This window comes from Cebus imitator, unplaced genomic scaffold (genome assembly GCF_001604975.1).
Source record: "Cebus imitator isolate Cc_AM_T3 unplaced genomic scaffold, Cebus_imitator-1.0 Scaffold60, whole genome shotgun sequence".
In the NCBI taxonomy this organism is placed as follows: domain Eukaryota; kingdom Metazoa; phylum Chordata; class Mammalia; order Primates; family Cebidae; genus Cebus; species Cebus imitator.
Window position 1 is genome coordinate 5,778,492 of NW_016107375.1, and position 27,542 is coordinate 5,806,033.

Below are 27,542 nucleotides of genomic sequence, written 5' to 3' on the forward strand. Positions count from 1 at the left end.
AACAAGACCTGGTTTCTGCTCTCAAATTGCTATTAGGCTAGTATGTTATATGTAAATTACAGTACCTTGAAGTGTTTCTCACATTGTAGTTTAAGAATCACTTGAGTCCGAGTCACCAAGGGTAACTATTAAAAGGCTCAAATTCTTGTGCCCCAGCTGTGACCTACAAAATCAGGGTCTCTATAGGTGAGGCTTGGGAATCTGCATTTTCTGCAGTCTCCGGGTGGTTTTTCTGCCACTACAGTGTGAGGATCACTGATGATGCCAAAGTCAGATATGGATAGAGTTTTGTAATAGCACAGAGGAGGAAGTCCAAGGAGGGCTTCACCCATGGAAGGAGCCAGCCTGGAGGTGTGGGGTCTCTCTAGGCATGATGGATTGCAGTGGTAACTGAAGGAAGGCAGAGAGGGCTCTGGTTGGAAATACAAGCCAGAGCCGTACTGTGGAAGCCTTTGAGTGTGGGCTGAGGAGTTTGAACTTGGTTCAGTGCGCAGAGAGGAGTTACTGGATGGATTTAAATTTTTCTCCCACCCACTGCACATGTGTCTGTGTGCATATGTATACCTGTATGTTTGCTCAGACACACACATCCACAGCTGGCCTCTCTGCCACCCACTACCATTTATGCCTTAGTAGCTGTGTGAGTTGGGGCTAATATCCATAATAATAATAATAATAATAATAATAATAATAATTTTTGAGACAGAGTTTCGCTCTCGTTGCCTAGGCTGCAGTGCAGTGGTACGATCCTGACTCACTGCAACTTCTGCCTCCCAGGTTCAAGCAATTTGCCTGCCTCAGTCTCCCAAGTAGTGAGGATTACAGGCATGTGCTGCCACGCTTGGCTAATTTTGTATTTTTAGTAGAGCTGGGGTTTCATCATGTTGGTCAGGCTGGTTGTGAACTCCTGACCTCAAGTGATCCACCTGCCTTGGCCTCCTAAAGTGCTGGGATTTCAGGCATGAGCCACCACGCCTGGCCATAACCATAATTATTGTCTTGGTTTTTGTGAGGATGGATTGAGTTCATATTGTACTTATATATATATACATACACACATGCACACATTGTAGTGGTTAGAACAGTACCTGGCACAGGCTGAGTGGTTTATATTGCTGTTAATGTTATCCATCTTTGAGGTGTTTATGACTAAAGCATATTAGAAAAATCGTAGTGTGATTTAAGAATCTTTTTTTCCATGAGAGCCAATGGTTTGTCTACTTTCTTAGTGTAATGAAGCTGACTAATACATAAAATGATTCCTGTGTACATGCAGACTTGGCATTTGGCTGTTTATGTCGGAGATGCCCTTCGGGACGCTGTCTGTGCAGATGCTGTGGAAGCTCTTCTACCTCATGCACCAGGCAGAGCGTGAGAACCTGCAGCAGCTCTCCTCCTCCCTGCAGCCCTCCCAGTGCAAGCAGCAGCTCCAAGGTACAGCCCCTCCGAGCAGACGGTGTCCAGCTCTCCCTGTCATTGTGTGCTTCTCTTCATAGCTTAATTTTTACACTTAGAAGGACTAAGAGAAAATACTTTACTCACGTACTCAAGTGTAATGATTTTGAAATTCAAAAGACTGCTTCACAGTTTTGATGTATTAAATAGCAACTAGCATATCTGAAATCAAAATTTGGTGAGTCCCAAACAATATGCCAGTGAACACAATATTCTGACTTTTAGGAAGCACATTTTTGTATGTGTGTGTGAAATTATTCTAGTTGACAATTGTATTAACAGAAATGTATTAATTGTCTAGAAATTTGTTAAGGCTTTATGCCCAGCCCTTCCACTAATATCTTTTTTATTGCTGTTTTTTTTTAAAGTTATATTGTTTTTATGAACTAAAGATGTAGACAACTATACTTTAAAAATTAATTTTGTTGAAAACTTAAGTTTTAGCATCATACCACCTCTAAACTATAGGATATTGATTTATTTTTATTTTTTATTGTTTTTTGAGAGAGTCTCACTCTGTCACCCAGGCTGGAGTGCTGTGGTATGCTCTTGGCTCACTGCAACCTCCACTTCCTGGGTTCAAATGATTCTCATGCCTCAGCCTCCTGTGTAGCTGGGCTTACAGGTCCATGCCACCACACCTGGCTAATTTTTGTATTTTTAGTAGAGACAGGGTTTCATTATGGTTCCCAGGCTGGTCTTGAACTCCTGACCTCAGGTGATCTGCCCACCTTGGTCTCCCAAAGTGCTGAGATTGCAGGTGTGAGCCACCATGCCTGGCCATGATATTTATTTGTAACAAAATTATAATGTTCAAAACGAAAAACACTATTTAATTGGATGTATGTTGTAGTGATTTCTAAAAGTTACCCTGTACATTAAAAAATGATAGACAATATACCGAAATACTAACAAGATTAAAAAAAAAACAAAAGATAATTATATTTTTGACATGTTTTTTCCTTAACAGGAAGTAAAGACTGTTTTCCAAATTTTAAAATGTCTGTATCACTTAAAACCATACACTTTAAAAATTATTGTGCCTCTATTGTTTGCAAAATAGTTTCTGCAGACATTCAGTATTTGTTTTTTTATTCCCCCCCGCCCTTTTTTTTTTTTTTTGAGAAGGAGTCTTCCTCTGTTGCCCAGGCTGGAGAACAGTGGTACAATCTTGGCTCACTGCAACTTCTGCCTCCCAGGTTCAAGTGATTCTCCTGCCTCAGCCTCTTGAGTAGCTGGGATTACAGGTGCGCACCACCACATCCAGCTAATTTTTATATTTTAGTAGACACAAGGTTTCACCATGTTGGCCAGGCTGGTCTTGAACTCCTGACCTCAAGTGATTTGCCTGTCTTGGCCTCCCAAAGTGCTGGGATTATAGGCGTGAGCCACCACACCTGGCTTCCATTTCTATCTCTCTAGATTAATGTCTTTATTCTTCTGTTTCTTTTTTTTTCTTTTCTGGTGCTCTGCATGCATCCCCTTTTGTCTCTTTCTGTTTTTCTTTTTACCTTTTTAGTGACAGCTGTGGACTGCTTTACATATGTGCTGCTTTGTAAAATGCTTCTCCACTGTCCTGGGGGCAGTGCTTCTGTTAGACCATTGCCAGGGTTGGACCTGGGCTTACAGAGTGAGCTAGGTGAGAGGTCTCATAGCCATTGTCTGTCCTCTGGCAGCTATTTCTGTGGGTGAAATAGCTAACACAGAAGACAGACACTTCCTTTGGAAGTGCCTGGGATGGTCAGCAGCACTTCTTTGTATACTTGAGTCCTGGGAGGTCTCCTTTGTAGAGTCATCTCCCTTCATTTCGGACTTACTGTGCGCCAGGCTCCGTGTTAGCACATGTGGCAGATGGAGCCGGTGTCGAACAGCTCAGCTCTGTAGTGAATGTGACTCCAGACCCTGAAGTGACAGTACCAGCCTTGCCTCAGCCTGGAGCTTTGGATTCTGGGGCTGGAGTTTTCTGTCTGGACTCCAGGCTCCTACGGCACTTTTTATCTTTATCTCCCTTGGGGCCTGTATCACCTGACAGGGGAGTTGCTGTGCCACAGCAGAGAAGTTTCGTTTGCCTTGTTAGGTTCTAACCTTGAGAGTGGAGTCTGCAACCTTTAATCTGCCTGCTCTAATTTGCTGTTTTTTCGTCTTCTCTTTTGTTTAGTCTTTTATATACCAATTTTTTTAGGAGGCTTGATTTTTATTGTTGATAGAAGAATAAGGCTTCCTAATGTATTTGACCTTCCTAACATTTTATATTTAATCAATGCCAGAAGTACTTACCCTTCACAACCAATTCTTACTTATCTGTGGTAATGTGAGTAGGGTGAGCCTGAAATTAGTTTCTAAGGAACAAATTTTAACTAGTTTTAACATTTCCTAACTAGCAGATTTCTCAGCAGTGATTGTTCAAAACTGGTCTGTTTTAATTTGGCTTCTTTTTGTTTGTTTATTTCTAATCTGATCAACATTCTGGCTACTAGTAAAGTGTAGGCCTAAGCAAATTTGATGATAAATAAATGTAGAAATGTGTTGATCTTGTTTGTCCTTTTAATATTTTAAAAGCTAATTAGGAAGTTATTTCACTTTCCCATTGTTTTTCCTATAGAGTTATTTAAAATATAAGGCCTTTTCCTTGATTTGTATCTTAAACATTGTAAGTTTGAATGATAATTCTTTTTTTTTTTTCTTTTTAAATATCTTTTCACAATGTAAGTTAGAATAGTCATGGCAATTTTCATTATTCTGGGAATGCTCTGTGTAATAATTTCCACTACAAATCCAATTTGGAGATGGAAAATGAAAATTGGTTTGGTAAATGTCCCAGAGTTATTTTGAAAATGCAGATTTGGTGAGCTACCTTGGTTTCATAAATGTGAGAATGATTTTTGGCTTGTTACCTTCTTACTGTGAAAAGTTCCCTCATATGATATATATATATATATATATATATATATATATATATATATTTTTTTTTTTTTTTTTTGAAAGGGAGTCTTGCTCTGTTGCCTAGGCAGGAGTGCAGTGGCGTGATCTTCGCTCACTGCAACCTCCACCTTCCAGGTCCAAGCGATTCTCCTGCATCAGTCTCTTGAGTAGCTGGGTTTACAGGCTTGTGCCACCACGCCAGCTAATTTTTGTATTTTTAGTGGATACAGGGCTTCACCATGTTGGCCAGACTGGCCTCAAACTCCTGACTTAAATGATCTGCCCACCTCAACCTCCAAAAGTGCTGGGATTACAGGTGTGAGCCACTGCACCTGGCCGAGGACATATATTTTTAAAATGGGCTTTTTTTCCTTTCTGCTGTAGAACTTTGCAACATCTAGTTTACTGTCATGTGTATTTGTGAATATTGCCTTCTAGTGACAGAATTTAGTATTGCTTACACAGTGTCCTTTGCCATATAGGCAAAACACATCACATTTATTATATTGTTTATGACATTTATCAGTATTTCAGTTACGGTTATAACTAATTTCTTGCCCCCAGTTTTTCTTTACAAGCAAATCTCTTTTTTTGGAATGACTTGTTTGCCAAGTAGTTTTCTAGTATTAGCAGTTTTCATAAATCAGGTCTTTATTTGGTCTGACGGTTATCAAGTAGCTTCAAGTGTGCCTTTGAAGTTGGCAGTACTGCCTTTGAAGGTGACTGCCTTTGAAGGTGACTGCCTACTGACAGCAGTACTGCTTTTCAGTTAAAAAAGCACGTCACCAGTGACATGCTTTTTAATCTTATTAAATAACCTTTTGAGACAGAGGTGGGAACTGAAGCTTAGAGATGTTAAGTGTCTCCTGTGAGATTACATTATGTTTAGAGTTTGTTGGAATTTCAGAGGCTGCCTGGTCCAGCCTTCTTCCTGATGCCTGCAGAAATCTATTTTGGAACAAAGAAAGACCTTTTGTATCTTTAAATATTCCTAAATCTTTTTCTCTAGAAGAGTGATTTAAAATACACATTTATTCTTTCCCTACTCTAATTTTCTTGATATGAATTTGCAGACCCAGAACATTTTACCAACTTTGAGAAGTGTCTTTCTTCTATGAATAGCTCAGAAGAGATTTGCCTTCTGACTACCTTTGCTCAGATGGCTCAGGCCAGGAGAACTAATGTGGATGAAGACTTCATAAAAATTATTGCTCTGGAGATATATGAGGTTAGAATGTGAAGTTTTATAAATCAGCTAAAAAGTGTTTTCTTTTGCGTTTTCTAGTGATTTTTTGGGGGGGGGATTGCTTTTACAAATTGTGACTTATTTAGCTACTGTCTACACTTTTGAGAGGGGATAGAGAATCAGTGGACCATTATTTTGCTATAGGGAATATTGAAAATGTGAATTATATCCATTCCATTCCCCAATACTTACTATCTTTTGAAATTTGTTGCACCAGTTTCAGTAAGGAAGAGACAATGTAGTACAGCCTGATAAAGCTTCTATGCGGTATGTTTTCCTCGCCCCACCCTTTAAACTAAACTCTTCCACTCCTGCCAGTAGCAGGAACCTAGCTTCCAAGCCAGTTGAAATGAGATGGTGGGAAGAATATTGAACCTGGAGTTAGGATACCTGAGTTTTAACTCTGCTATTAATTGGCCATCTCACAACAACAAAAAAGTAACTTACCACCCCAGGCTTCATTTTCCTCATCAATAATATGAAATTACAGGCTGGGATGAGATCTTTGCTCTCTTTACCTTTTCACTGAGCCATCCCTGATGGTGGAAGGGAGTGAAATTTGGACCCCTGAGCATCTCGGGACTAGCCCACAGTGGTTACCAAAACATTTATTGGAGTTTTTTGTATATTTAAACAGACCTGTACATTTTACACTTCAGGCTGTCATTGATCTGTTGCTCTGCATACAAAGTATCTCCTCCAAAGTATTCAAATGTACTCAAGTAAAATTATGTTTGAAGATGATTATTTGGGTTTTATTACCTTCCCTTAATATTCCAGTTTGACAGTGACAAACTTGGATGTTCTTTCCAGGATCAAATACTTGATTCAGCTGTTCTATACCAAAACTTCATAACCATGCAAAAAGTTAAGATATTGATGGATCTGGAATTCAGACCGTTGTCACAATCTGAAAAATCTGGGGAAAGAAGACATATTTTCACATACATTAAGTGACATTCTCAAGACCTATTGCTAAAGTAATATTTATGCTCTTGAGTAATGTTTCCAGTGTTTTGACCAGGAGTCACAATAAAAATTACATTCTACATTACATTCTGATCCTGTGTGTATGTACAATTGAAGCAATACTTACTGTTCCTGTGATGCGCCATTACATTTTTCTATTTTATTCTCTCTGCTATTTTTCTGTTTATTCCATTGTGTTTAAAAATACCATTGGCATTAATGGATTGTAACATATACTTTGAAAGACATAATTCGAAAGGAATTGGTAAACATTAATGTTTTAGAAGATCTTGTAGTTTAGGTATCTTATTTTGTAGGGGAAGATAGGCATTTCCATGAAATGCATTCTGATTTTCATCATTGTAGTGATTTCCTCAAATTTAGAAAAGTTTTGAAACTGTAGGAACTGTTTTATTGCTACTGACAAACTTTGGGATGTACTTTTTGAATCCACACTTGAAGTCATTGTTGTAAAGAGCTGCCATTCTCTTATATTCCCTCTCCCACCACCTTTCAGCCTGAGTAGACAGTTGCTTATATGAAGTTTTAACATTTTTTGGAAGATAGTGTCAACTAAAGCTCAATGTAAGATTCTTTCTGTTTTGCTTGAAAAAACAATGTAAGTGTCTTTTGACTGATAATTGGTATTAAAAGTGTCATCTTCTTCCCCCTGTCCCCCATTTAGGTATCTTATGTCACCCTGTCTACCAGAGAGACTTTTTCAAAGGTTGGTCGAGAGCTTTTAGGGACCATCACAGCTGTTCACCCTGAGATAATTTCTATCCTTTTAGATAGAGTTCAAGAGACCATTGACCAGGTTGGAATGGTAAGAGCACTGATTTTGTTTGTTTTTGTTTTTCTCAATCTTGGCGTAATTGAACATTGGCAAAAACAGGAAGGTTCTTGGGAATTACTTTGTCACTTGGAGGTATAACAGGACGAAAGGAACTAACATTTATTCTGCTAGGTTCGGTGCCATGGACCACGCCAATTTGGGATTAGCTGCTGCTTATAAAAAGCTGTGATCGGCCAGGCGTGGTGGCTCACGCGTGGTGGCCTGTAATCCAGCACTTCGGAGGCCAAGGCCGGTGGATCACCTGAGGTCGGGAGTTCAAGACCAGCCTGACCAACATGGTCAAACCCCGTGTTAAAAAAGAAAAAAGAAAAAAAAGCTGTGATTATTTCTCTCAAAATCAAGGTTGACTTGTCCACCTCCTTCAATAATGTATCTTTACTTATGACCTATAGTTAATTAACAATTTTTATTTCATAGTTTTTCTGTTTTATACTTGGCAGAAACAACTGACAAAGAAGGTCCGATTTAGTCAGTCAAAAGCAAAATAAATAGTATGTAGTAACTTAAGTTGAGGAGGACACAGATTTAATTTGTTTCTGTCGTTTGTCACAATCCCTTTTGCAGTCTTCATATAGTTTTTCAAAAGTTTTCTTGATATACAATTCACATACCATACAATTTACCTACTTAAAGTGTGTAAGTCAGTGGTTTTTAGTCAATTCACAGATGTGTACAGCTCTTACCACTGTCAGTTTTAGAGCATTTTTCATCACCTCAGAAAGAAATCCCATGGACTTCAGCTGTCACTCTTCTTTATTTTTTTGAGACGTGGTTTTGCTCTTGTTGCCCAGGCTGGAGTGCAGTGGCTTGATCTCTGCTCACTGCAACCTCTGCCTCCCAGGTTCAAGTGATTCTCCTGCCTCAGCCTCCCAAGTGGCTGGGTTTACAGGTGCCCACTACCACACCCAGCCAATTTTTTTGTATTTTTAGTAGAGATAGGGTTTCACCACGTTGGTCAGGCTGGTCTCAAACTCCTAACCTTAGGTGATCCACCTGCCTTTGTTTCCCAAAGTGCTGGGATTACAGGCGTGAGCCACCATGCCTGGCCTAGCTATCACTCTTACTATTCTGTCTCTTTCAGCCCTAAGCAGCTTTCTTAGATTAGGGCCCTGAGCAACTTTCATAGATTGGGGCCCTGTGCTGTCTCTAGATTTTGCCTATTTCAGGCATTTCATATTAATGGAACTATATAATATGTGGTCCTTGTGACTGGTTTATTTTACCTAGCATGATATATCCTCAAGGTTCATCTATGTTGTAATGTGAGTCAGCATTTACTTCGTTTTTAAGCTTGTATAATAATTCCTTTGTGTGTGTGTGTGTGTGTGTGTGTGTGTGTGTGTGTGTGTGCAGAGAGAGAGAGAACTTGTTGTTTATCCATTCATTCTTTGATGGAGACTTGGGTTGCTTCTGCCTTTTGACTATTGTGAATAATGTTTCTATGAACATGGTTGTACAAATACCTCTTTGAGGCCTTGCTTTCAGTTCTTTTGGGCATATTCCCAGAAGTGGAATTGCTGGATCATGGGATAATTCTATTTTTTATCTTTTGAGGAGCCATCATAATTGTTCTCCATGGTGGCAATACATGGTACATTTCCCTTTTAAGAAAAACATTGTGTGCTACTGCAAGATGATTATATTGAGATAAAAAGCTTTTCATATACAGTTCAGTAAAGTAGGAAGTTTTCTGTTGCTCCTTCTTGAGCGATTATCTAGTGGATGAATTCCAGAGAAATGTACAGTGGATCATATGATTCTTTCAGTTTGAGTTCATGACATTTTTTTTCTCAAGGGTTTTCTTGTTTTTGGTTACATTTTTTTTTTTTTTCTTCTGAGACAGAGTCTTGCTCTGTCTCCCAGGCTGGAGTGCAGTGGTGTAATCTAGGTTCACTGCAACCTCCACCTCCTGGGTTCAAGTGATTCTCCTTCCTCCTAAATAGTTGGACTTACAGGCATATGCCACCATGCCCAGTTAATTTTTGTATTGTTAGTAGAGATGAGGTTTCACCATGTTGGCTAGGCTAGTCTCGAACTCCTGACCTTGTGATCCATCCACTTCAGCCTCCCAAAGTGCTAGGATTACAGGTGTGAGCCACTGCACCCGGCCCTAAATTAATTTTTTTGCTTTGGCCTTTGGCCTTAATACTTCTAGTAGTAAATTGTGCCCAGAGATTTGCTTAAAGTTAAGCGTGAAAATTGAAGCCACAATGTTCCAATGTAAGTTGCCTCCACTCCTGGTTTATACATATGTTTCTATTGTGCTCTATGAACTTGTAAGGTTTTTGGAGGAAATCGTTTAAGCCCCCATGCCTTCAGATGGATATGATGGCTTTGAATATTTTCACAGTGACCTTGGGCTAATCTGGAATCAGACCCTAGCTCCAGAGTTGGAATGTGATATGACTGGGGATTCCGAACTTTCAGTGACACACTTGGAGTATGTCTGAAGAGAGAGGCACATCCTCTGTAGAAATTGCTGTGGGATAGGATAATTGCTGATGAGGACAAAACCTTATGGGAGATCCCAGAGTATAAAATGCAGAAATTTATTTGGTAACAACCTGCAAATTGATGTCAGATTTTTCTTTTGGCCTATTGTATAATTTCAAAAATTGGCTCACTTCAGAGGATACATTCTACTTTCAGTGGTGAAATCCATGCATCTTTCCTTTAACCTCTTCAAGTAAAATTAGGGATACTTTGACTTTCAGTGAAAGCATAAATATATTTAAAAATATACTAGGTAAATCCTGTTTTGTTGAGAACTCTAACTAGAATTCTTAATTGGATTTTCTTTCTAATTGTTATGCCTTTAATTTATTTTTCTTGCCTTAGTGCATTGACTCTAAGCCCTTTATTACAATATTGAATAGAATTAGTGAGAATGGACATTCTTGCCTGATTTCTTATCATAGAGGGAAGGGTTTAAAAGTTCACTTTTAAGTGTAGATTTCACTGATGCTTTATATTAGGCTAAGGAAATGTTTTTCTATTTCCAGTTTGCTGAGTTTTCTTCATGAATGAGTATTCAGGTGGTTTTTGCACATTCATATGAGATAATCTTATGATTTCTTCCTTTATTCTCTTAATGTTGCTGAATTACATTGACCAGTTTTCTAATATTGAACTGTCATTGTGTGTTTCTGAAATAAAAAACACTTTTGTGTATTATTACTCTTTTGAGGTATTGCTAGATTCTATTTGAGACTATTTTATTGGCAGTTTTTACATATATCCATGAGGGATGCTGCTGTATCATTTCATTTTTTGTTATGTCTTTATTAGGTTTTAGTTTTAGGGCTATGTTGGCCTCATAACATGAGTTGGAAAGCATTTGCTCCTCCTCTGTTTTTTGAAAGAATTTTTGCATAATTGCTATTAATTCTTCTTTGACTGTTTGATATAATTTACCAGGGAAATCATCTGGGTCTGGATTTCCTTTGTGGGAAGTCTTTTGATGATGCATTCGATTTTCTTTTGTTTTTTTGAGACAGACACTCTGTCACCCACGCTGGAGTGCAATGGTACAATCTCGGCTCACTGCAACCTCTGCCTCCTAGGTTCAAGCAATTCTCCTGCCTCAGCCTCCTGAGTAGCTGGAATTACAGGCACATGTCACCACACCTGGCTAATTTTTGTGTTTTTAGTAGAGATAGGGTTTCTCCATATTGGTCAGGCTGGTGTCGAACTTCTGATCTCAGGTCATCCACCTGCGTTAGCCTCCCAAAGTACTGGGATTACAGGCATGAACCACCACGCCTGGCCAACACAGTGGATTTCTTTGTTTTTTTGAGATGGAGTCTCGTTCTGTCACCCAGGCTGGAGTGCAGTGGCGCGATCTTGGCTTGCTGTAACCTCTGGCTCCCGCATTCAGTGATTCTCCTGCCTCAGCCTCCTCAGTAGCTGGGATTACAGGCACATGCCACCACACCTGTCTAATTTTGTATTTTTAGTAGAGATGGGTTTTCACCATGTTGGCCAGGCTGGTCTCGAACTCCTGACCTCCTGTGATCTGCCTGCCTCAGCTTCCCAGAATGCTGGGATTACAGGTGTGAGCCACTGTGTCTGGCAACAATTGGATTTCTTTAACAGATGGGACTATTCAGATTTTTATTTTTTTTGATTCGGTTTTGGTAAGATGTTTTTAAAGTGGTTTTCCCATTTCATCTAACTTGTTGAATGTATTGGCACAAAGTTGTTTATGGTAGTCTTATGTTAATCTTTTAATGTCTCTGGGGTCTTTGATTATAGCCTCACTTTCATTCTTGATGGACAGATATATGACATGCCATTGGGATAGATGCTTTTCAGACAGATCTCATTGCTATGTTGTGCTAGCACTACTATTTTGCTCTTCCTGTCAGATACCTGCAACACACAGTAGGATTTTTCTATTTTTGAAATTATCATTTTACCATTTTATTTGAAAGATGCAAGACCTATATTAATGAATCCTCATGAAAATTTAATTAAGCACACAGAAAAATTAAAAAAGGAAAGGGAGGATTTCTTTAAAATTCACTCTTTCTACTGTTTTTAAAAATTTTGTTTTGGGTAATGGGATCATTTTTACCTCAAACCTCAGCGTCTACATAGTATACCCATGTAATACCTGCACATGTACCTTATGAATATAAAAGTTGAAATTATATTAAAAATTTTTGTTTTGGCTTCAGTTTGGAACAGTGCAGGAACCTGATAAATGCCATGTCTAGACCTTTGTTGTTTGATATGGTATCTGCTAGACACACGTCACTATAGATGGAGCTCTTGAAATGTGGCTGGTCCAAGTTGAAACCTGCTCTAAGTGTAAAATATTCACTGAGGCTTGAAGACTTTGCATTCACAAAAGAATGTAACACATCTCAATTTCATGTAATAGTTACATGTTTTAATGATAATATTTTGGACAGCAGGTTAAATAAAATACATTATTAAAATTAATTTTACCTGTTTCTTTGGGCTTTTAAAAATGTAGCTGTTAGAAAAATTAAAATTGCATATATGACTTACATTGTTTTTCCATTGTACAGCACTATTCTAACTATTCTAGACATTGTAAAATGAATTGCTCTTCTGATCAGTCTCTCTTAAAGCAAACTTTATTCAGTGAACTTAGATTTGTTTATTTATTTATTTATTTATTTGAGATGGAGTGCTGGGATTGTGTCACTGCATTCTGTCGCGCAGCCTGGAACACAGTGGCACGATCTCAGTTCACTGAACCTCCGCTTCCCAGGCTCAAGTGATTCTCCGACCTCAGCCTCTTGAGTAGCTGGGACTACAGGCACCCACCACTGTGCCTGGCTAATTTTTATATTTGTAGTAGAGATGGGATTTCACCATGTTGGCCAGGCAGGTCTCGAACTCCTGACCTCAGGTAATCTGCTCACTTCAGCCTCCCAAAGTGCTGGGATTACAGGCGTGAGCCACCATGCCCCACCCAGATTTATCTTAATTTGCACACTTGGATATGTTATTTTAAAAGTCGTTCTGTAGACTCTTTGTAAATAGGATTTAAAAACTTTTTATTGTGGATTATCTCAAATACATATGAAAATAATGAGAATAGTATTGTATAATGACCTATCATCAAGTTTTAACAGTAACTATCCACTCTTGGTCTTTTTATTAATCTTGTTTCAACTTACCACCCTTTCCCTAACCCCACCCCTGGCCTAGATGGCTTGGAAGCCAATAGAGTATCTTTTCAAATGCCATAGAATAAATAATTACTTAAAGTGCTAAATTGTTTTGCACTTTAAGTAATTAAAGTGAATAGCTGCCCCCTGATTTATCATGACTTTAAAAATGTGTATTAGTATGGTGATTTACCTAAATTGAAGCATGCGAATTTGAATATTTAAAAATGATTGATCTTTACAAAGGATTACAAAATGTACTTTTGATGTATCATCAATTTTAATACCTACTTGATTTGGTTGGCCATGGTTTCCATTTCACTTGTCTAAAAATCAAACAAAACCCAGTTCCTTTTGGAGAATTTTTTTTTTTTTTTTGAGACGGAGTCCCACTGTTACCTGCGCTGGAGTGCAATGGCGCGATCTTGGCTCCATTGCAAGATCCGCCTCCCTGGTTCATGTGATTCTCCTGCCCCAGCCTCTCGAGTAGCTGGGATTACAGGCTCACACTACTATACCCAACTAATTTTTTTTAATTTTATTTTTAGTGGTGACAAAGTTTCACTGTGTTGGCCAGACTGGTCTCGAACTCCTGACCTTGTGATCTGCCTGCCTCAGCCTCCCAAAGTGCTAAGATTGCAGGTGTGAGCCACCACACCCGGTTGGAGAAAATTTTTTACAAGCAGTTTAATAATATAGTATTATAGTAATACAGCATTGTTCCTAAGTCTTTATTTTAATGATTATTGTTTTCTTTTTAATAAGGTATCTCTATACTTGTTTAAAGAACTGCCTTTGTATCTTTGGCGACCTTCTGCATCTGAGATAGCTGTGATTCGGGATTGGTTATTGAATTACAACCTGACAGTGGTGAAGAATAAACTGGCCTGTGTTATTCTTGAAGGCCTGAATTGGGGATTTGCTAAACAGGTATGTGTTCAAACCATTCCCTGGAGACTGGAGGTTGTACATGCATCAGTTTCAAAGAAGGGCTCTCTCAAAACACTAAAACACTTCTGAGTATCATTTGCAAGGTCCACAAATTCTTTTAGCTGTGTCAGAGTGAGGATTTTCTCTTCAGTTCTCTTTTGTAGAATGAGCAACTGTGAAATGAAGATAAATTTTTCCACTTTGAAAATCTTCCCTTTTTCCTTATGCACTTGTATCTGTATGTGTGTATATATGTATGTATGTATGTATTTATGTATGTATTGAGATGGAGTCTTGCTCTGTTGTCTAGGCTGGAGTGCAGTGGTGCAGTCTTGGCTCTCTGCAACCTCTGCCTCCCAGGTTCAAGCAATTCTCCTGCCTCAGTCTCCTAAGTAGCTGGGATTACATGTGCATGCCACCACGCCTGACTAATTTTTGTATTTTTAGTAGAGATGAGGTTTTACCATGTTGGCCAGGCTGGGTTCTAACTCCTGATCTCAAGTGATCTGCCTGCCTTGTCTTCCCAAAGTGCTGGGATTACAGGCTTGAGCCACCACGCCTGGCTATATCTGTCGTTTTGTCTCTGGCTAGTTCCTTTTAACAAATGATAGAACAAGAAAAGAGAATGCAGACATAACTTATTAAATATCTTTATTTCTTTTCTTTTCTTTTTTTTTTTTTGAGTTAGAATCTCTCTGTCACCCAGGCTGGAGTGCAGTGTCGTGACCTTAACTCACTGCAGCCTCTGCCTCCTGGGTTCAATCTATTCTCCTGCCTCTGCCTCCCAAGTAGCTGGGACTACAGGTGTGCGCCACCACACCTGGCTAATTTTTGTATTTTTGGCAGAGGTGGGATTTCACCATGTTGGCCAGGCTGATCTTGTGCTCCTGACCTCGTGATCTGTCTGGCTTGGCTTCCCCAAGTGCTGGGATTACAGGCGTGAGCCACCATGCCCAGCCAGTTTATTAAATATTTTTCTGTTTAACTAAGTAAGCACCTTCTTGGTTTGTGGCATTGCCCTGGACCCAAAGTGTTTGTAGAGATTCTTGGGTGGAATGGCGAATGACACTCAAAGATGCCTTTTTTGGCTGGAGTAGGGGTTAAATCAGGTTCAAACCTATCTAGGCTCTTGACAGTTATTTGTTTGTTGTCATTTTATAGCTTCACTGTGTTGGATGTGATTTTTGGAACATTTAGCTTCTGCATCAAAGATTCTTTCTTACTATTCTGTCTTCCGTACCTTGATTCAAACATATGAAAACAAAGCAAGACCAAGGTTGTATGTTTGTGATTATTTTTCTCTTTAAAAGGGTACCCTTCATCTGGATCAAGCAGTCCATGCCGAAGTGGCTTTAATGGTTCTTGAAGCTTATCAGAAGTACCTTGCTCAGAAGCCATATGCTGGGATTCTTTCTGAAAGTATGAAGCAGGTATTTCTTTCTCTTCTATATTGAGAACATGAATCTTTGTCTTCCCAAGACATTTAGAGATAAAGATGAAAAACACATATTATTGACCATTAGGTATCCTAAGAACATTTCTGGCAATTTAAGATATTGTAATTGACTTCTATGGTTTGGTAAAGATTCTTCCTTAATAAATAGCCTTTATATAACTATTCTCATATTACAGCATTTGAGTTGAACTACAGGGTGTGTTCTGGTTTGGCTGTACTGGCTCTGGAGAACTGACTTAAATTTTTAGGAACTTTGCAAGCCAGGTCATTAAGCTGTTGGTAGCTTAAAATTGACGGTGGTGGGAAATTTTATACCACCAAAATTGGCAAGTGCTATAAATGAGACTCCTGTCCTGATTTCCTGATCGTTAAACGTATATATCAGCGCACCATTTTCAACTTTTATGTTACTTTTCTTTTACGTGAGCTAAGAGCAGGTTCGTAAAGTGACTAGTAAGTAAGCAGAATGTGTGAGTGAGAAATCGCTTTGATGTAGTGCAATAAACATTAATTGGAGACCAGCAAGTAGAATATCCCTCTCCTTTGAAGACATTCTTTGTCTCAAAAGGAGATGAGTGTTTGAGCTTCCTGATTTCATTTGTGTGTGACTAAAATAAATAATTGTTTTAGGTTTCCTATTTGGCCAGTATTGTTCGATATGGAGAGACGCCTGAGACCTCATTTAACCAGTGGGCCTGGAGTTTAATCTTGAGGTTAAAACTGCACAAAAATGATTATGGAATACAGCAGAATTGTCCAGCTGTTCCCTTCTCCAGCACTGTGCCTGACATGACAGAGTCACCCACGTTTCATCCTCTCTTGAAGGCTGTGAAAGCGGGCATGCCCATTGGCTGTTATCTAGCCTTATCTATGACAGCTGTGGGCCACAGGTACAGTGTTGGGCTGAACTTCTAGGGTTGCTGAACCTTGTAGATAGTTCTAGAATTTTATCTTTCATATCCCAAGTTCTGGACCTCTGTCAAACCTATTGAGGAGTAATTGGGGCCCAGTAATAATCCTTGATTAACAGCTTATCAAGGGGAGATGCTGCCCAAATTCACATACTTCAGATTTGTACAAGCAGGTCACCTTGTTACATTATGAAGAGAGTTCTGCTTGTCTGCTGGAGTGGAATGTTCATGTAAAATAAATGTTAGTGATCAAATAAAAATAATTGATCACCTGTAGTAAAAATTTTGAAAAATTGATGGCAGCCCAACTCAGTCTTCTTAACTAGAGGTCTCCTTAACTGTCCAGAGGGTGAAATCCTGACCAGGTCATGTGCCTCTCTGGTATGAGCCCAGAGCTGTCTATATTTCTTCCACTGCATCATTTATCACACTATATCATTGTTAATCTGTTTAATTTTCTCAGAGATTCAGTTATATATAACTTCTATGAGAGAAGTGTCCGGAAATGGCGTTTAGCTTGTGTTACCATTTTATTCCTGGTGATGAAGACTGTATCTCGTGCAGTAAATAAGAATGCGTGAATTACTTCTCAGTTGATTAAACATCCTTTTCTTTAAAGTTTCTTTTCTTATGCATTAATTTTTTTTAGCCTATTCATTAAATTTTTTCTAGCCTAGTCATTTTTCTTCAGACTCTTTGACCTCTGCTTTCTGATTCTTGGGTTTTAGACTCACTGTCTAAAACTCATTAGCATCCTCATTTCAACATCTTGTTCCACATTTATTGTAATTTCAGTGGGATACCAGTTGCAATCAGCTGTAGTGTTCAGTCTTGTGTTATGAAGTAGGAGAGATACAGAATTGTTTGATAGCTTCCCTCGGGTTGTTGACAGTTTAGTGGAGATGATAGGCATAAAACAATCGGCAGTACTGTAGAATATAATCGCAGGCTGAATGATACGTGAAGAGCAGTGGTTCTCAAATTTTACTCTTCTTTAGATTCACTTTTAGAGCCTTTAAAAGATCCCAGTGCATGGAAAAGGGTGAGAATCCTGGCCTAAGTGGGCTGGGGGCCAGTTCTCTAGATATCTTTAAAGTGCACCCTGGATTGAGAGCCAGTTAGAAGCCGAGCAGAAAGAATGTAATGGAAGGAGAGATGAGTATAGTGGGATACCTTCATAGAGGAGCTGAGATTTGGAAAGGAGTCTTAAATTAGGCAAGACATCTGCTATAGTTTGGATGTTTGTCCCCCTAAACCTCATGTTGACATTTGATCCCCGACATTGGAGATGGGGCCTAATTGGGAGGTGTTTGGGTCATGCAGGCTGATCCCTCATGAGTGTCCTAGTGCCATCCTCTCAATAACGAATGAGTTCTCATTCTCTTAGTTCCCATGAGAGCTGGTTGTTGAAAAGAGCCTGGCACCTTGCCTCCTCCTTGCTTCCTGTCACACCATGTGATCTCTGTACATGCCAGCTTCTGTTGGCCTTCCGCCATGTGTGGAAGCAGCCTGAGGTTCTCACCAGATGCCCAGTCTTCCAGCCAGCAGAATTCTGACCCAAATAAATCTTTTTTCTTTATAAATTGCCCAGTCTCAGGTATTCCTTTATAGCAGTGCAACATGGACTAAGACAACATCCTAGGCTAATGGGTAGAGTGATGATGCGTTTCTCTTATGGTTACTTAGTGCCCACAGTTTGTTGAAGATTTAGCTCAAGGGCCATCTCCTGCCACCTGTAGCCCCTGAACAGCATGCTCACTGTGTTTTATTGTCATTGTAATCTCCCCTGCTCCTCATGGACTGTTTAGGAAATTAGGAAAGTGGAGAAAAAGCCACTCACTTCTGCCACTCTTGTACAATGACTATTTTGTTGTGACATTGTCCCTGTATTCCCCTCTCTAGTAGTTATGACCACGAGAATAAAATTTTATGTTTTATTCTCTAGTATCTTTATAGCAGACATGTTTTTCCATATGCCTTTGGTCATCTTGTACGTTATTTTAAAATGATGCAATAACATTTCCAATTGAATGGATTTTTCTAAAATCTCCTTAAGTAATTTTCCGCCTCTGAGTTTTAGAGTTAAAAATAAACCTGAAAAGCACATCTTTACATGGATCATCTTTTATATTTTTTTCCATACTTGAGATTATTTCTGAAGGATAGATTCTTTGAAGTGAGGCAGAGAATAAGAAAAGTTTTATGCCAAATTGGTTTTAGCAGAATTTTGCAGTTTATTCAGGTCAAGTATCCCTAATCTGAAAATAAACTTTGAAATGCTCCAAAATTGGAAACTTTTGAGTTCTGACATTGCACTCAAAGGAAATGTTCATTGGAGTATTTAGGGTTTTTGACTTTTGAATTAGGGATGCTTGGCTTATAAGTATGATACAAGTTCTCCAAAATATAAATAAGTTTGAAATCTGAAGCACTTTTGGTCTCAAGCATTTCATATAAGGGATATGAGCTCACTTTTGAGTCTTCTCTTTGTTGTGATACCTTGTGGGAATATCCAGATGAGGAGAGCCCCCATGGCCCTTAGGAGAAGCTCTGTTTGAGAAGCAAAATGTGGTAGTGGAGAGAGCTGTGGATTAGAAATTTGCAAACTGGGGTTCTCATTTTGACCTTACCCTAGGAAATTATGTGAATTTGGGCATGATACTTCACATTCCTCATCCACAAAATGAAAATATAGATTAACTTTTAAGTTCCTTTGTAATTCTGGAATTCTGGGTCTAGTATTTCTGTGTGAAGATTGGGTATAAAACACGTGTTGGAGACCTGAGATAACCCAAGGTATTGAAGGCTGATAACTCATGGGGAGAACAGGATTTTATGAACGAGCTACCTTGTATATTCATCGCCTTTCTCTTTTTTCATAGCATTGAGAAGTTCTGTGCAGAAGGCATTCCACTGTTGGGAATTCTGGTCCAGTCGAGACATTTGAGAACAGTGGTCCATGTCCTGGATAAGATTCTACCTTTATTTTACCCTTGCCAGTATTACCTTCTGAAAAATGAGCAGTAAGTGTGTTCCATCTGTGACAAGAGACACTCTTTAGAAACAGTCCAGCAAGTACAAATCACTGTGTCTTCTGGTTTCTTAAGTAAAATAAAGGGGTGCTATTTCAACACTGTATTATGGGGCAGAAATATTCTGCACACCAGTTTAGAATGCAGGTTGATGAACAGTGATTTTAATAATGTCTCCAGTTTTATTACCATAAAAGATATTTTGCTTTTCATCTATTAGAACTTTGAATTGCTTATGAAATCTTATTAGTATATGAAGGAGCAGTTGTTTCCCTGAGATTCTGGGAATTGCACTTCTGATATTGAGCAGAAAATGGCTTTGCCATTTTAACAATAGAAAACATTGTTTTAAATTGTTTACAGTGTACATAATGCAGTGTTGCAAACAGATAAGATGCATAGGAAGGTGGGAAGAGAACAGCCTGTCTAGGCAGTAGAGAGAGGAGCATCTGGCTGGGGCCTTTTGAAGAGTAATGAACGGGGAGATGAGGCCTCACCCTATGTGGAGAAACCCTTTACAGTGGGGACACTTAGTACATCCAGAAGCACAAGGGGAGATTACAATTTTCCTGTTGTGTGTCTTTGCAAGCGGTATGTCTCTAACTTGCCCAAAAGAGCTTATTAAATATGAATTCCCCCTTTCTCCCTTGGAGATTTTACTTTAGTAGGAATGGGTTAGGTCCTGGGAACTACTCACCCAACCCCCCAGCCCTTTTTTTAAGAATCAGCACCCTGGGCATGAGGCAAGTTTGGGAACAGTTTGGAAACATTTCTGCCTTTATTTGTGGAGGTGGGGAGTGTGGAGGGGAGAGTGGTGGTGCCTTTGGGTGTTTTTCCTCTAATGCTCTTTAACTAGCATGTGTTTGTGTGCTGTGGATCTGTTCTTACACCTCTGTGGGTAGACAGAATTCCTCTTAACCCATGTTAAATGTGAAAATTTATTCTTCTAGAGTCCCTTCTTAAATAGTGCTTTGGTCTAAAAATGAGGCCAATTTTGGAGTTTTCTGTTTCCTCATAAGTAATTAGGGAAAATTCTCTTGAGTCCTGATCGGAAGGTAAAGTATGTCCTACTGTGTGCTTGGCAGGTTTTTGTCGCACCTCCTCTTGTTCCTACACTTGGACAGTGGCGTCCCTCAGGGTGTCACACAACAGGTCACCCACAAGGTGGCACAGCACCTGACAGGAGCCAGCCATGGGGACAACGTGAAGCTTCTCAACAGCATGATCCAGGTGAGGGCCCTTGCAAGCCCCTAAATACACTCTTGCCTGTCTTCCCAAGCAGGACCTCTAGTGTTAGCGCACTTACACTTTAGTCATTTCAGATCACTTGGCTCAGTGTGCTATTGGGCAAGAAAGGCAACAGATTTGGGCTTATAGTGGAGGTAGATATTATTTTGTTGCTATTTAAAAAATGAGAGGCTGGGCCGGGTACGGTGGCTCACGCCTATGATCCCAGCACTTTGGGAGGCTGAGGCGGGTAGATCACGAGGTTGAGAGATTGAGACCATCCTGGCCAACATGGTGAAACCCCGTCTCTACTAAAATACAAAAATTAGCTAGGCGTGGTGGTGCACGCCTGTAGTCCCAGCTACTTGGAAGGCTGAGGCAGGAGAATTGCTTGAACCCAGGAGGTGGAGGTTGCAGTGAGCCGAGATCGTGCCACTGCACTCCAGCCTGGCACCTGGTGACAGAGCAAGACTCTGTCTCCAAAAAAAAAAAAAAAAAAGGCTGGTTGTTACCTTTCCCATCACATGAGCCTTTTCTCCGCAGGCACACATCTCTGTAAGCACTCAGCCCAATGAAGTGGGCCCTGTCGCTGTGTTGGAGTTCTGGGTTCAGGCTCTCATAAGCCAACATCTCTGGTACCGAGAACAGCCTGTCCTCTTCCTCATGGACCACTTGTGTAAAGCAGCTTTTCAGCTGATGCAGGAAGACTGCATACAAAAATTACTCTACCAGCAACATAAGGTAAAAAACCTGTTAGAGAATTCATCTTTCAGTGATTGATACAGTAGCTAGACATAGTAGCTTTCTAAAAAGATTCCCCCAAATGCAGTTTTCAGAACCACTCTGTGGCCATTGCCTTCTGTAAGCTTTGCCTTAATGGTATTTTATCCCAATAATCAGTCCACTAGCATAGATCCCAGGGAAGTTAAAGGAAAGGACTCCCCAGGAAGAGTCCTGCTCATTATATTTGGTTGTAATGCGCTGCCTTGGACTGTTGCTGCTGGTGGACTCATCCTTGAAATCTCTGTCAGAATCTTATGTTGTAGTAAGACAGTTGCTGATACTCTTGTAAAGGTCATTGATAAGACTTTTCTTAAAGCCTCCTCTCTGTACTCCACATCTCCCGGTGTAGAATGCCTTGGGTTACCACTGTGATCGGAGTCTGCTCTCATCTTTGGTGAGCTGGATTGTGGCAGGCAACATCACTCCTTCCTTTGTGGAGGGCTTGGCCACGCCTACTCAGGTAGGAAACTGACTGAGAGCCGTTTGTTATCTTTGTGAACTTTAATCTCATGATTATCCTTATAAGAAATTACTGATAGTTTAAACTAACTTGTATTTCGCACTTATTCTAGTATAAGTATACTTTTTCATTTAATCTTCACAGTAGCCCTTTGCTGAGGTTGTGCTGTTGCCATTCCTATTTTACAGAGGAGTTAACTGAGTTTTTTTTTTTTAATTAAAAAAAATTTCTGGAGACAGGGTCTCACTTCGTTGCCCAGGCTGGTCATCTCAATCTCCTGTTGTTAAGTGATTCTCCTGCTCCCAAGTATTTGGGAACTACAGGCACACACTACTGTGCCTAGTAAACTGTAACTAAGGTCCAGTGGACTTAAGGGTTGTCTCAGGAATAGACAGCTCTTGATCGGACTCTGGTCAGCTGATTGCAGAGACTGCCCCGCAGCACTGCAGAGAGGTTTGGTGTAGGCACTGGGGCCAGACAGCCTGGGTTTCAATCTGGGTTCTGCTGTTTGTTAGCTCTGTGCCTTGAGCAGCTTGCTGCCTACCTCTCTGTCCTCAGTTTTCTCCACTGCCAAGTGGGAATAATGATGGCACCTATGTGTAGAGCATTTAGAACGGTGCTTAGCACATAGCCGGTGCTCGCTGAGTGTTGGCCATTGTTATTGTCATCAGCAGCAGCAGCATTATTTTTAGCATTATCACCTCTTAGACTTTGTGTATAGAATGATGTCTGTTTCATCACTTCGGTCAGCAGTAACATTCTTCAACCTCCTATCCCTCTCCTTGCTCTTCTTCACACCTGAGTCTCATGGATTGAGCTGTAACAGATTCCTTGCTGTTACCTAGACACATCCCTGACTTTTCTTCTTTCTGTTTCTGCCTAGCAGATTCTCTTACCAGCATACCTTTCCCTCTGATCTCTACATAGAACCATCTCTGATATAGCACTTCACCTTGACTCAATCCTCACCACTGCTCAACTTCACATTTTGGTTACTTTCATATTAGTCTTGTCTGCTCCAATAGATGGAAAACTTCTTAATGACAGAGCCTCTGTCTGGTCCTCTTTCCTATCCCTCTTGTACACAAATGTTGCCCAGTAAGTATGGTGTGAATGAACATCTTGTACTAAAGTAGCCTTTCCAAAGGAATGTAGTATTTTCCAGTGATCTATTTTATTTAAATTTATATCTGTGACAAGAATCTAGCTAGATATAAAAATGTGTTAATTTTAGAAACTGCAAATATTTGCTCATTGAGATTGAGATAGGAAGAGAGTTGAAATTGTGGAATATCAGGATGTATTTTGTCAGTAGGTTGAGCTGCTCATTCCCCTCCCCTTTATCTGGCATCATTGCAGGTCTGGTTTGCATGGACAGTGCTGAACATGGAATCCATCTTTGAAGAGGACTCCCAGCTCCGGAGAGTTATTGAAGGGGAATTGGTGATAAACTCTGCTTTTACCGCTGACCAAGCTCTGAAGGTATAAATAGCAGTTCTGCATTTGTGTTGTAGAAGGTGACTTAGATTTTGATGCCGATGGATTCACCCGTAGCTTTTGGGCTTTTGTGTTTTCTTTTGTTGTGAATGTTTGGAAAGCTCAACAACCAAACCAATACTTAAAACTGTGCAATTGAAGAGTACTTGCTTCTCAATGTTCATTTAACAGGAGTCTCAGCCTAATATTTGCAGACCGGATCATTGCTCATGTGACAGGAGTTGCCATTGTATCCCACGTATGTCAGAATCCCCTGGAGACCTTGTTAAAAAGCAGATTCCTAGACCTCACCTTCTGAGATTTGGAGTCTCTGAGTCTGGAGTGGGACCAGAAATTTATTTTTTAAAACTCCCCTGCTGATTCTTAGGCTTATTAATGTGTGGGAAAGACTGGAATAAGGCTTTAAAGACCTTCTGTCTTAGTAGAGATTTTGCTTTTGGGTTTCAGAGCCTGTCAAAGAATTCAGCATTCTTGAATGTCCTTTTGAAATCTGAATTTTCAAAAGATTGGTAAAGTTTGACAGTCTCATAGTCACATTTACTTTTTTTTTTTTCCCCGGAGATGGAGTCTTATTCTGTTTCCCAGGCTGGAATGTTGCAGTGGTACTATCTCAGCTCACTGCAACCTCCATCTTCCAGGTTCAAGCGATTGTCATGCCTCAGCCTCACGAGTAGCTGGGATTACAGGCGTGTACCACTACACCCAGTTAATTTTTTTATTTTTAGTAGAAACAGGGTTTTGCCATGCTGGCCAGGCTGGTCTTGAACTCCTAACCTCAAGTGATCTACCTGCCTTAGCCTTCCAAAGTGCTGAGGTTACAGGCATGAGCCACTGCGCCTGGCCTTACTTTTGGTTTTCATATTATTCTACTCCCTTGCACTACAATGTTGTATTTGCAAAGGAATTTCAGAAATGAAAATGAGTTAGACTAGATGACTTTTAAGACCAATACCCATTCTGGGATCTGTCAAATGTTTTGACAGAAAAAAAGCTGCCTTACATGTCTTGCTACCAAGGTGGTTAAAACGTTAACTAGTGGATAGGAGAAGTGAGTTTACATGACTTTAAAAAATTATTATTGAATTGAAAACAGAATGTTGTGTGTTTCATTTGTATCACTTAGAAAGAGCAGACTGTTTGCATTTGTGTTCATTTTGTGGTAACTCAAAGCCCTTCCTTTTCTGTAGAAAGCCCAGACCCAGCTGAAGCTCCCCATTGTGCCATCCCTCCAGAGGCTGCTGATTTATCGCTGGGCCCACCAGGCTCTGGTCACGCCTTCTGATCACCCTCTTCTGCCACTCATTTGGCAGAAGTTCTTCCTTCTGTATCTTCACCGTCCTGGACCACAATATGGGTATGGAACCCAGTAGTGTAGCAGGTTTCTGTGAATCCATTTCTGCCTTTGCACTGCTCTCATTCTGTGTGTTCTTAGACTATGGAGTGTGAGTTGGAATAATTCTTTGGTGATCTCTGGCAAGGATTCTTTCTCTCTCTCTTTAACATTTATTAGACTGGACCTTTTTTGAGTTGGCAGTGTCTTATGGCAGCTTCTCTTTACCATCTTCCATAACCAGTGTGGTAAAGACAACACCCTGGAACTGGGCAAGGCTTCACATAGAATGTCTGGAGATGCAAAGGGAGAGCATCCACCTCAAACTGAGGCTTTCTGTGTGACCATCATGGGACTTGTGCGAGGGGACTTTGTGATGAGTGGTTCAGGTGTGAACAAAGGCCAGGCGTGCCTGATACCTGTGGGTTGTGCTTGGGAATATTCAGCATATTTGTATGAAGATGCTCCACCCAGCCAGATGCATCCACAATTACCAACCATTGCTCTCTAGCACCTGCCTCAATTCCTCGTTCCCTTAACTCATTCATTTGAAATATATAGATATTGGCCAGACATGGTGACTCATGCCTGTAATCCCAGCACTTTGGGAGGCCTAGGCAGGTGGATCACTTGAGGTCAGGAGTTTGAGAGAAGTCTGGCCAACATGGTGATACCCTTTCTCTACTAAAAATACAAAAATTAGTCCATGTGCCTGTAATCCCAGCTACTCTGGAGGCTGAGGCAGGGGAATTGCTTGAACCTAGGAGGCAGACAGAAGTTGTAGTGAGCCGAGATTGTGCCACTGCGCTCCAGCTTGGGCAACAGAGTGAGACTCTGTCTCAAAAAGTATATATATAATATAAAAAATATATAAAAATACATAAAAATGTATATATAAAACTATATAAAATATACATAAAAATGTATATATATAAAAATAGATTCTTAGTGACTTCAACTTTTTTTTTTTGCCAGATTGCAAGTTCTTCAAGAACACAGACCATCTTTAGTCTATGCTGTACCTCTAAGTAGTGATGATGTCTTACATTTGTGCAGCATTTCACACTTTTAAAACTACTTTCATATACACCATCTTGTTGCATCATCAAAATAATCTTTGAGGTAGAAATAATAGGTATTAATTTAATGGTGTATATACACGATCACAATAAATTACCTTGATAATTGACAGCTATTTTATGCAATACAGAAAGTGCATCTTGTGTTGAAAGATTATAGATCTGTGCTTGTGTTTTTTAAGGTTACCCATAGATGGTTGTATTGGGAGAAGGTTTTTTCAAAGTCCTGCTTATATCAGTTTGTTGAAAGAAATGAAGAGACGTTTGACGGAGGTGGCCGACTTCCACCATGCTGCAAGCAAGGCCCTCCGTGTTCCAGCAGAGGGCAGTGAAGGGCTGCCAGAGAGCCAGGCTGGCACCCCTGGTTACCTGACTTCACCAGAACTGCACACGGAGCTGGTGAGGTGAGTATGGTTATTTAGCCACTTACATTGTTGTTTACAGCACAAGTACTGTGCTGGCGCAGTTAACTGTGTTACAAACTGCTAGATGTTATTCTCTTAACACGGTTAGATTGAATATGCAAGGTGGCTTTGATATAGATTTGCATCTTGAAATGTTTCTCTTTTATGTTCCTCAAGAGAAGTGAACCAACAGTTTGGATGTACTTGTATCAAGTGGCTGGAGTCTAAGTGATAAATCCTCTTCTATTTCTTTATGTAAAAATAGAAATAAACCAAATTTTATCATAGCAGGTAAACAACTATTAAAGCCTGCCAGACAGACTGGGTAATATAGTGAGACCCTGTCTCTAAAAAAAAAAAAAAAAAAAATTAGCCAAGCCTGGTGGCATGCTCCTGTGATCCCAGCTACTTGGGAGGCTGAGGTGGGAGGATCCCTTAAGCCTAGGAGGTCGAGGCTACAATGAGCCATAATCATGCCACTGCACTCCAACCTGGGCAACAGAGTGAGACTTCATTTCAAAAAAACCTTGCTAGAATAGTTCTTTTTAATTTTTTTTAAGAAGGAGTGTCTCACTATGTTGCCCAGGCTGGAGTGCAGTGGGTTTTTGTAGGCACAGTCGTAGTGAGACGATGATAGCGCACTTCAGCCTTGAACTCCTGGGCTCGAGTGATCTTCCTGAGCAGTTGGAACTGCAGATATGTGCCACCACACCTAGCTTAGAACACATGACCAAGGCAGGCCTCTTTAAGTGTGATTCACAGATCCTCCACAGGATTCAGGGATCCACCTGGGATGGGGGTTTAGTGATCTTCCCAAAATATGTGCCCTATAAAATCAGGTTACAATATTTGCCTCCACTTAAAGGTTAAGAACGCTGAAGTGAGTTTGGATTCTTTTCACACTATTCCTTCACCTTTCATTTATAAGTTTGGTATAAACCAAATACTAGTCTTACAAATAAGACTTAATAAAAATGGCTCTCAATAATTAATCCTGAATACACAATAGCTTGGTGAGGCCCCCATTTCATCTAGCAACGAGGCCTCGGGCTTGCTTGCCCTCAAGCTCTCAGGGCTCTCTCTCAGCCTCCAGAATGATTTCTCCCCTTATTTTACTTGTGGAAGGAAAGCTTATTTTTAACCAGCCTTAACCTGTGGAAGGCTTTCTCGGTGAATATTTTAGATAAGCCAAAAAAGTCTTTGATATTCCCTTCTGCTTCTCTTATATTCCCCTTCCTGGGATGTGTTCATAAAGTGGCCATCTATTTCACTGAGTCAGAAGCTGAGGGAGAGAACTACCTAGCAATCTCTTCCCTGTAAGAACCACAAAGCCCTGTCCT

The 27,542-nt window shown here is 40.1% G+C and overlaps 1 protein-coding gene across 2 annotated transcripts in view; it reads left to right on the forward strand.

The window, feature by feature from the left end:
• Window positions 1-27,542, forward strand: part of EPG5 (ectopic P-granules autophagy protein 5 homolog) — a 112,885-nt gene that overhangs the window by 28,869 nt on the left and 56,474 nt on the right. For both annotated transcript variants that reach the window (XM_017529711.2, XM_037738988.1), the window contains exons 11-23: window positions 1,277-1,434; window positions 5,451-5,605; window positions 7,278-7,418; window positions 13,859-14,023; window positions 15,334-15,453; window positions 16,110-16,369; window positions 19,273-19,413; window positions 20,508-20,652; window positions 21,193-21,390; window positions 21,782-21,892; window positions 23,252-23,374; window positions 24,577-24,743; window positions 25,981-26,202. In XM_017529711.2, the coding sequence (XP_017385200.1) occupies window positions 1,277-1,434; window positions 5,451-5,605; window positions 7,278-7,418; window positions 13,859-14,023; window positions 15,334-15,453; window positions 16,110-16,369; window positions 19,273-19,413; window positions 20,508-20,652; window positions 21,193-21,390; window positions 21,782-21,892; window positions 23,252-23,374; window positions 24,577-24,743; window positions 25,981-26,202 (2,106 nt within the window). The remainder of the gene's footprint in view (window positions 1-1,276; window positions 1,435-5,450; window positions 5,606-7,277; window positions 7,419-13,858; window positions 14,024-15,333; window positions 15,454-16,109; window positions 16,370-19,272; window positions 19,414-20,507; window positions 20,653-21,192; window positions 21,391-21,781; window positions 21,893-23,251; window positions 23,375-24,576; window positions 24,744-25,980; window positions 26,203-27,542) is intronic.